Source organism: Cryptomeria japonica, chromosome 11, assembly GCF_030272615.1.
Source record: "Cryptomeria japonica chromosome 11, Sugi_1.0, whole genome shotgun sequence".
Classification (NCBI taxonomy): domain Eukaryota; kingdom Viridiplantae; phylum Streptophyta; class Pinopsida; order Cupressales; family Cupressaceae; genus Cryptomeria; species Cryptomeria japonica.
In genome coordinates, this window is record NC_081415.1 from 68,384,333 (window position 1) to 68,395,158 (window position 10,826).

General features: G+C 36.0%; 1 protein-coding gene across 1 annotated transcript; it reads left to right on the forward strand.

The window, feature by feature from the left end:
* Positions 1 to 4,673: 4,673 nt before the first annotated feature.
* On the forward strand, positions 4,674 to 8,101 carry LOC131046643 (putative pentatricopeptide repeat-containing protein At3g01580). Its single transcript, XM_057980427.2, has one exon. The coding sequence runs from the start codon at positions 4,696 to 4,698 to the stop codon at positions 7,414 to 7,416; it is 2,721 nt and encodes a 906-aa protein (XP_057836410.2). The 5' UTR covers positions 4,674 to 4,695; the 3' UTR covers positions 7,417 to 8,101.
* Positions 8,102 to 10,826: the final 2,725 nt, after the last annotated feature.

Below are 10,826 nucleotides of genomic sequence, written 5' to 3' on the forward strand. Positions count from 1 at the left end.
CTTATGTTGCAGGGTGCTTTCTTTGTTTATGTTATTTAGGTTTGTATCTACCGCTATGTGCACACAAAGGTTTTTATTCAGTAAGATAAATTGATATATATATGTACATCATGTTTATATATCTGAACATGTATATATATAATTGCATTTGTATATATATATATATATACATATATATATACATATACATATATATATATACATATATACATATATATATACATATATACATATACATATATACATATATATATATACATATACATATACATATATATATATATACATATATATATATATATATATATATATATATATATATATATGTATATATATATATATATATATATATATATAGAAGTATTCAGACTGTAAAAATTCCTTTATGCTTGCAGGATTGCTACTTTGTTTATGTTATTTAACTATTTGTGGCTGTGACTACTTTTAGAGTGCAACATAGAGTACCGTATGTATATATACATACGCAGATGGCTATATATATATACGTACATATGTGTATTGATATACATGTATACATGCCTACACATACATGCATGTATATATATGTGCATATGTGTATGGACATATACATATATTAGTACTTGAAATGTTCGCATAGATTGTTGGGTTTTATATATATATCAGTACTTGAATGTGTTATAAAAAATGACATAACTAAAGTACTTGTAGGCTTGCTACTTTGTTTATTTTATTAAGCTAATTGTGAAGGTTAGTATTTTCAGACTGCAACATAGAGTACCCTATGTATTTATACATACGCAGATGGTATGTGTACATACATGCATATATATATGCGTACATATGTGGATTGATATAGTACTTGAAATGTTCGCATAGATTGTTGGGTTTTGTTCTCGTTCTGATTATTTTGGTGGTTACATTTGGTTCTCGCTGTGACTATTTTACTGGGCTTCCTTGTGAGCTTGACACCATTAATGGTTTGAAATTGCAAGCTAAGGATTTTCAAGGTTGTTCTATCTGTTGTTTAATTATTTGTGGACATGCCTACTTGCACTTTCGAAGGCTATTTTCAGGTTGTTTTGTGAGTTTCACGGGCTGCATGTTATGAATTTGCAATTTAAGTTCCAGTGGGTGCAACCATAAAATGTAATGTGTTTTATTGTTGTAAGCTATATTTCACCCTATGTATATATACATACGCACATGGCTATATGTACATACATGCATATATATATATGCCTACATGTGTGTATTCATATACATGTATACATGCATACACATACATGCATGTACATATATGTACATATGTGTATGCACATATACAGATATGAGTACTTGAAAGTGTTCTGAAAAAAAAATATATAGACTTTGTTTATGTTTTTTAACTGTTTGTGGACGTGACTACATTCAGACTATAGTGTAGTCTTCTATCAACAATTCTTAGACAGTTTACAATGAGCCTATTCGAACAGAGATTTAATAAAACTGTATATACACATGTATATATATACGTACATGTCTGTACGTATACATATAGATTTATATACATATATTAATACTGTAAGAATTTTGCAATCTTTGCAGACATAAAGAACATTGACAATCATGCACAACCTTGGGAATAAAATCATTAAACACATCGTTGTTTGAGAAACAGAGCACATACATGGAGATGGCCACAGCAAAATATTCTTTAAGGTATTAAAACAAGACAAATACTTTAACAACATAATCAAAGTACTTGTAGGGTTGCTACTTTGTTTATGTTATTTAACTATTTGTGGATGTGACTACTTTCACACTACAACATAGAGTATCCACATAAAGAATGTGACATTCATCGAGATAACCACAACAAAACAATCTTGACAACATCAAAACAAATTAGATTTTAGGGTTCTAAATAGCAAGCTAAAACACTTCTAATATAAGCTAGAATTTCATTTCTAATAGAATGCAGAAAAGCTAAATACCTCTCAAAGTGAACAGAGACGATGGAGACTGAAAGTAATCATGTCCACAAAGATTTAAATGACATAACCAAAGTAACAATCCTGCAAGGACAACATACCAAAATATCAGGACGGTATGAAACAACGCATTACAAATTTTGAAAAGTTTAAAAACAAAACAAACAAGTACTTGGAAATGCAAAACCATTAACGCTGACTAGCTCAGAAACAAGCCCAATAAAACATCCGACATTGGTGCACATCATCAGAGACAAAAAGATCAAAACAAAGTAAAAAAGTTAAACCAATCAATATCTGTAAATAGAAAAACCGAAGTCAAATGCCACTACACGAAACCAAGAAATAACTAGACTATACAAAAAGACATTACAAAATAAAAAATAATCTATAGAACTTACCTTGCAAATTCAAAACATTAAGCCAGAGTGACAACAGAAGCGGGAAATAAGCAGCTTTTAGAAAAATGCTATATGCAAGGAAAAGAGAATCAAACTAAAAGCAGATCTGACCATGCAAATTCAGACCATTCACTCAGAGTGACAACAAAACCTAACACAACAACCATATCGAAAGCAATGTGAGATTGCCTACGAAATTGGACTTAGTCACGACCACAAACAGTTAAATAACATAGAGAAAGTAACAGCCCTGCATGCAGACACAAGGAGGAAATAAGCAGATTATAATAAAAAAACATTAAAAAACTGAAAAAGAATTTAATAAAATCAGTGCTTACCTTAACAATTCAAACGATTCAGGACCAACAACTATATGCAACCTTATGCGAATATTTGCAGACCGAAACATTGCCCACAAAAATAAAACCAATTAGAATTTATGGTTCAAAGGGTCCATAAAGAATGTAAATAAAACGGGGAATTAGCTTGCAATTTCAATATTCAAGGCCACAAATAGTTAAATAACATAAACAAACAAACAACCCTGCAAGCACATCAAAGTATTAAACCAGTCCTAAAAATGGCTTTGAAAGTGCAAGTAGGCAGGCCCACAAACATCTAAAAAACATAAACAAACCGACAATTTTGCAATCACACAGAAGGGAAAAATAATACCAAAAACTACCTTGCTAATTCAAAGCTTTCATAACTTGCAAATGATAGAACAACCTGGAAAATTGCTTGCAAACTCGAAGGAGTGACACCCACAAACAGTCAAGCAACACAAACAAAGGAGCAACCCTGCAAGCACACAGAACCAAGAAATCAACAAAACCTGCAACATTAAACCATTAACGGTGTCAACCTCAGAAGGAAGCCCACTAAAATACTCAGAACGCAAAGCATACGCAACCACCAAAATAGTGAAAAGGAGAACAAAACCCAACAATCTATTACAACACTTGTAGAGCGAAAATTGCAGACCGAATATTTGCAGAGCGAAATGGACATTTACAAAAAACAGAAGCTTACCTTCCAACTTCAAACCATTAACGGTGTCAACCTCAGAAGCAAGCCCACTAAAATACTCACAAAATAGTCAAAATGAGAACATTACCCAACAATCTATCCGAACATCTGCAGACCGGTATTCGAAGCAAACCCAACAATCTATGTGAACATTTCCAAACCGAAAATTGCAGAGCCAACCATTCAGACAAAACCCAACAATCTATGCGAACATTATAAAGAATCTAAATAAAAGGGGAAAGTACTTTGCAATTTCAATAGTGACGACCACATACAGTTAAATAACATAAAGAAACAAACCGACAATCCTGCAAGCACACAGAAGGGAAAAATAATAGCAAAGACTACCTTGCTAATTCAAAGCTTTCACGGCTTCAAACTCACATAACCACTTGGAAAATTGCTTGCAAACTCCAAGGAGTCACGCCCACAAACAATAAAACAACACAAAGAAAGGAGCAACCCTGCAATCACACAGAACCAAGAAATCAACAAAAGTTGCAACTTTAAACCATTAACGGTGTCAAACTCAGAAGGAAGCCCACCAAAATACTCAGAACGTGAAGCAAACGTAACCAGCAAAACAGTAAAACCCAAGAATCTATTGCAAGATTTGCAGAGAAACATTTGTAGACCGAAATGCACATTTGTAAAAAATAGAAGCTTACCTTCCAACTTCAAACCATTAACGGTATTAACCTCAGAAGCAAGGCCAGTAAAATAGTCACAAAACAGTCAAAACGAGAACATTACCGAACAATCTATGCAAACATCTGTAGAACGATATTCAAAGCAAACCCAACAATCTATGTGAACATTTTCCAGAGGGGAAATTGCAGAGCCAAACATTCAGACAAAACCCAACAATCTATGCGAACATTTGCAGATCGGAAATTGTACAGCGACAACAACAAAACAAACTACATTTCAGGGTTCGAAAGACGCATAAAGAACGTCGGCGTTCGTGCATAGGCTCGAGGACAAAATCATTAAACACATCATTAAAGGCAGCGTCCTTTGGAAAACAGGCCGCACGCACTGGAGACCACGCACGCACCGAAGAAATGCTGCCGCCACGCACGGATCAGAGGGTTACTGTCGCCGACAAGACATTCCAGCATCGCCAGAATATCTTTCAATATTCCGGGGCCTTTCCCTCACTAAAAGCCTATAGGCTTAAATATATTTAAAAAAATAAAAATCATTGTATTGTGTAGTCAACGTTTACTAAATTTGAATTTGGGTTTTCATTTTAGCTTGTCTTGTGAAGAAGTGCTAATGAATCTTTAGGTATATGAGTCCCATAATTTCTAATGCAAGCGCTCTTATTGTTGTTTTTAAACTTAGAACTACGTCAAATCTTCAATTTTAATCTTTGTGTAAAATTCTCTGAAGGTGGACAAACATGGTGGGCGACTACTTCCATGATAATGACAATAGCAAAACTGGTAAGCTCATTTGAACACTGCAAATTGGAAAATCACAAACTCTTTAATTTGTTTCAAATTCGCCATCATACTGCAGTTTCCCGTGCCAATGATAGCCAAAACTACATTTTACATTCCAATCAAAATGGCAACCCAGAAAAATCAATTGAAAACCTCGATGCAGATGCCAACAATTGGAATTCTCTGTTTCAGTCATGCAAACATATCAATTCTGTAAAAAATCTTCATGCCCACATCATTATCACTGGACTAGTCCTTGAAATATTCATACAATCCAAGCTTGTGACTACATATGTAATGTTTGGCAGTTTGAATGATGCACGCAAAGTGTTTGACAAAATGTCTGAACCAAATGCACCACAAGCGGTTCGCAGAATGTGTAAACCGAATGCGTTTTTATGGAATGTGATGATTAGAGAGTGTGCTAGGAGTGGACTTTATAAAGAGGCTCTTAAACTCTATTGCAAAATGTATGAGGGAGGCATACAGCCAGACAATTTCACATTTTGTTCAGTGCTCAAGGCGTGTGCGGGTTTATGGGCTCTACAAGAGGGAAGGGAGATTCATGTTCATGCAGTCAAAATTGGATTTGATGCCAATATTTTTGTAGCCAACTCCCTTGTGAATATGTATGCGAAGTGGGGGGAGATAGAATTTGCACGCCAAGTGTTTGACAGAATGCCTGTGAGAGATGTTGTTACATGGAATGCAATGATTTCTGGGTGTGCTCAGAATGGAAAGGCTCGTGAAGCCTTGGTTCTCTTTGATCAAATGCAACAGTTAGAGATGAAGCCTAACCCAGTTACTATTGTAAGTGTACTCCAGGCATGCTCCCATATGGGAAATTTCGAAAAGGGCCGGCAGATCCATGGATATGTAACTCAAGGTGGGCTGGAGTTCAATGATTTTGTAGGGAACTCCTTGATAGATATGTATGCCAAATGCAAGAAGGTCGAGATTGCACGGCAAGTGTTTGACAAGATGCCCACAAGAACGGTGGTTTCATGGAGTGCAATTATTGCTGCATATGCGCAGAATGGGCAAGACAAGGAAGCTTTGGAACTCTTTGCTCAGATGCAACTAGCTGATGTCACACCTAATTCTGTCACTATGGTCAGCGTGCTCCAGGCGTGTGCCCATTCAGGAGATTTGGTGCAAGGGAAGCAAATCCATGATTATATAATCCAAAGTGGATTGAAGTTGGACATTTTTGTGGAGAATTCCCTTATTGTCATGTATGCTAAATGTGGGAATTTGGAGCTTGCAAGTGAGTTGTTTGAGTACATGTCTAAAAGAGATCTGGTTTCATGGAATGCTATGATTGCTGGGTATGCTGAGACTGGACGTGCCAATGAGGCTTTAGCAATATTTAATCAAATGCAGCAGGCAGGTGTAGCAGGTGATTCCATCACTGTGGTGAGTCTGCTTCAGGCATGTGCCCGTGAAGGCAATTTGCAACAGGGCAAGTGGATTCATTATTATATAATTCTAAATAGGTTTGACTCTGAGATTTTTGTATTAAATTCATTGATCGACATGTATGCAAAGTGCGGGGTTGTAGAGAGTGCACGTCAGGTTTTTGACAAAATGTCAAAAGAAAATTTAGTAACATGGAATGCAATGATTGCTGGATATGTTCAGAATGGACATGCCAAAGAAGCTTTGATGCTTTTTGGTCAAATGAAACAAAGAAACATTGAACCTGATTCAGTGACAATGGTGAGTCTACTCCCAGCATGTGCTCACTTAGGGTTCCTGAATCAAGGGAAGTGGTTCCATGATTATATAGTTCAAAACGGATTTGAGATGAATCTTCCTATTGGGAATTCCTTGATTGACATGTATGCCAAATGTGGGAGCATAGTTGTCGCACGAAAATTGTTTGATATAATGTTGCAGAGAGATGTGGTCTCATGGAGTGCGATGATTTGTGGGTATGGTATGCATGGACACGTCGAAGATGCTCTTGAACTATTTCATCAAATGCAACGGACAGGCACAAAGCCAAACCACATCACCTTTGTTGGTGTTTTGTCTGCATGTAGTCATGCAGGTTTGTTGGAGGAGGGATGGAAGTATTTTGATTGTATGGTTCAAGAATACTGTATCACACCGAGCATGGAACACTATTCCTGCATGGTTGATCTTCTTGGGCGCTGTGGAAATCTTGTCGAGGCAGAATGCTTTATCAAAAACATGCCTTTTAAACCAGGTCCAAGTGTGTGGGGGGCCTTGCTTAATGCCTGCAGGATCCATGGCAATATTGAGCTAGGAGAACTTGCAGCAGAATGCCTTTTCGTCTTAGAGCCTAAAAATGATAGTTCTTATATTCTATTATCAAACATTTATGCAGCAGCTGGAAGGTGGGATGATGTAGATAAGTTGAGAACGACAATGCAAGGCAGGGGCTTGAAAAAGAGACCAGGCTGCAGTTTAATTGAGGTAGCCAATAATATTCATGCATTCCTTGCAGCAGACAGTTTGCATCCTCAAAATGAAGAGATTAATAAAATGTTAAAGATGTTGATAATGGAGTCATCAGGATGTGTCCCTAATATCAACTTTGTGCTGCATAATGTAGACTAGAGGTAAACTAAAACTTACTCTGCAGTCACAGTGAGAAGCTTGAAACTGCTTTTGGGTTTCTCAACACGAGCTGAAACTGCCATCCGTATCATGAAAATCCTTCGTGCTTATGTTGACTGCCATGATGTCACCGAATTCATCTAAAAAATCATTGACAGGGGAAAAACTACAGGGGATTTAAAGAGATTCCTATCCTTTCAAAATATGTACAGGTTCCTTGCTGAAAACTTATCCATATAACATGCCCTGAGAAGTTGTTGAGAGTTTAATGGATCCAGAGTGTAGTTGAGCTGATACATGTAAGTGGACAGGGTGCATCACTGTACTCTTGATATGGGTGGATTGGCAAGTCTAGGTTTATTCATGAGTTTCTTCATGTGATTATAACCCATTGGAATACAAAAGTTGAACACTCTAGTGGGTCGAAGTGAGTGAAAATCACTTCTTCTCAAGAGGAGATCTCACATGCCATACTCGTGGAGTACTGATACGCCACGATGATTTTATAAGACATCGAGACTGATGAGTTGGATGGAATCTGTAGATTAATCGACGAATTCCCTGGTTTTAGGGAATGTACAGTTGAAGACTAATTCCATCTGTTTACATCACAGGAAAAATCAATCTTTCAGATTTTATAAATTTGAATATTAAATTTAATATTTCATTGATTGTAAAGCTTATTATCGTCCATTCTCGATTATTTTTTATACATATAATATTTATATGTAGTTTAATATGTCTTGTTATAGTCTTCCTCTCAAAAGGTTGTAAGCTTTATTACTCATTTAAATAAAACTCAAATGGAAATTTGGGCTATGAACTATAAATTAGAAGTATAGAGTGCCCAAAAGATTGGGATTTAGCAGGCCAGAGTCCCAAGGTACCCAACCAGGGCATCTAGTTTGCAAGCCCATTTTTTTTTCTATCAATTCGATCTTATGAATTCAATTAATTTAAAAAGAAATTTAATTAAGTGAAAGTTGTAGCAATTGAATTCATATGAATGATAGTTAATAACATTAATTTGTGAGATCGGCCATCAATAAATGTGATATAGGGCCTAAGAATATTTTAAATGAGACATGTCAATACAAATTCTATGTGTTAATGAATAATAAAATGGATCACAATAATCATATTGTTGAGATATATGAAATATAAAAGCTGGGGACCACCATGTTAGAATTTTAATGTAAGATTGTGTTATATAAGTTAGACAATTTGATTTTTTGTATTTTAATTGCACTTGGTATGTTTACTAAAGGTGGACAAAAAATGTTTTTTAACATTGTAAACAAAATGATTACCAAAATTTGGAAGATTGAGCTCAAAAGTGATGACTTCAACCTTCTTAACAATAGTCTACACACCATATGAAAGAGAAAGAATATAATGATAAGGCATCAAGTAAATCTTTCCTTATGCAAATGAAGCCATACTTACTAACTTTGAATAAGTGTGGCCCTCAATGTTGATCACAATGCTTGTTGGCCCTTGCCTTGAAATACACTTGAGTTTTAGCTTCACATTTTATCCCCTAGTGCTATGGGCCTACATGATTGTTATTGAATTTAAGGATTAATGGCCCCCATTGGATTATCTTATCATGCTTCAAGAGGCTTATCAAGTGTTCAAGTCATGACATGCATTTATCTCTTCAACCCTTCTACAAGTTTTGCGTCCTTTTGAGTTGAACAAGCTATAAGGTCTTATTCATGGTAGCATGCTATTTCATGACACAGATTTTGCTTATTCCATGCACTAGTGATCTAATCAATTGTTGACTTAGTATGTTCAAAATCCTTTTTGGCTAAGTTGTGCCTTTTGTTTATGTGGTGACCAACAGGGATAACTTTAAGAAACCAACCCCCGGGCAACTATGTAAAATCCTGGCAAATCAGACATTATTTTCATATGGATGGCGAAATTTTTTTTCCAAATAGGTCAAAAAATTATTTTGTATTGGTGATTTTTTTCTAGGGTATGAAAATTCCACAAATTTATGGCGAATTATACCTTGTTCTATGGGGAAAATATATATTGTAGGAGGCGAATAATTTTTGTTAAAAGGAACAAATATATAATTGTATGGGCGAAAATTTTTACTCCGAAGGAAAAATTATTTAAATGTATTGGCGATTTTTATCCACCGCTTGAAAATTATTGAATTTGTTTTGACGAATATTTTGTTATTTATGGAAAAATATATAATTTATTGGCGATTTCATGAATTCATTGCCATTAATAGACAAGGCACATCACATCACATCACACCAGTACATCACATTGAGTTCGGACTCTGCACGATGTATCAATAAGCGTGGCCTCTTTGACACGTGAAGGGTGACACAAACCTAAAATCCATCAATGATTTTAAACCGTTTGATGATCGTAGATCAATGGATGAAGTTTTATTTTAGCCTAATTTTCTGAAGAGAACATAGCTCACCAGAAAGTGGTCGGAATGGAATTGGATTCAATAGACATGTATCAAATGTCATGAATCATGATCGATAATTTCGGTCATTTAATATATATCTATACACTTACTGCAATCCACTCTGTCCCCACGACTTCCATTGTAGTACTTGCCAACTTGGTATTGGTTTATAGCTGTTTCCAATTTCTCACACTCGTGCATTTATAGGAAAGATTTGCAGAGATACAAAAGATTTTAAAAAATTTAAAGCAATTAATACGGTTAGAGAAGTAATTATTACAATCAAGAGCTTTATTTATATACGATCTCTGCTTCTTTCATCTTCAATCAGCCTTTGCCATTTGGTAGATAAATCGTTGGAGCTCATGGTATTTAAATTCTTCCTCTGGTTTAGGTTTATAGGCTTAGGTTGTTTAATTTGTTAATCTATTTTCTCAAGATGGGCACTCCCATCCGCTTGAGAAGTATTTTTGTAGAGGACCAGAGGGCCTTTCTGGGCTCCGTTAAGGACCAAACCCTCCAATCAGTTTGCAAGGAGGTTGGGTCGTTCACCAATGAGGCTGTGCAAATGGTGTTGGGCAGAGAGTTTCTGCGAAACGAAAATAGATATCGTGTTAACACAGAAATTACATCTCGGTTCTTAGTGTCTCTTTTGGACCTCGGAGGAGACAAGGTGGATATGTTGATGCTGTTGAGGAAGGTTTTTAAGGAAGACTTCCTTGGAGACGACATTACTATTGTCGTCCTTATAGAAGTAGGGGTGGGGATCCCTTGGGTGAGTGAATTATCTAAGCTTCTCCTCCCTGACCAAACAGTGCCAGTGGCCAGGCAACCGTTTCTCCTGAACTTGAATGCGGAGCACTTGACGTGTCACAGAAAATGGGCACGGATTGACAGGGACTTCCTCCATAAATGGTTGCTTCTGGACGACTTTCCAAACTACATGTGGCTTTAAGAATTCTCTCAA

Coding starts and splice junctions, on each gene's coding strand:
- LOC131046643 (XM_057980427.2), top strand. CDS start 4,696: ATGCAAGCGCTCTTATTGTTGTTTTTAAACTTAGAACTACGTCAAATC.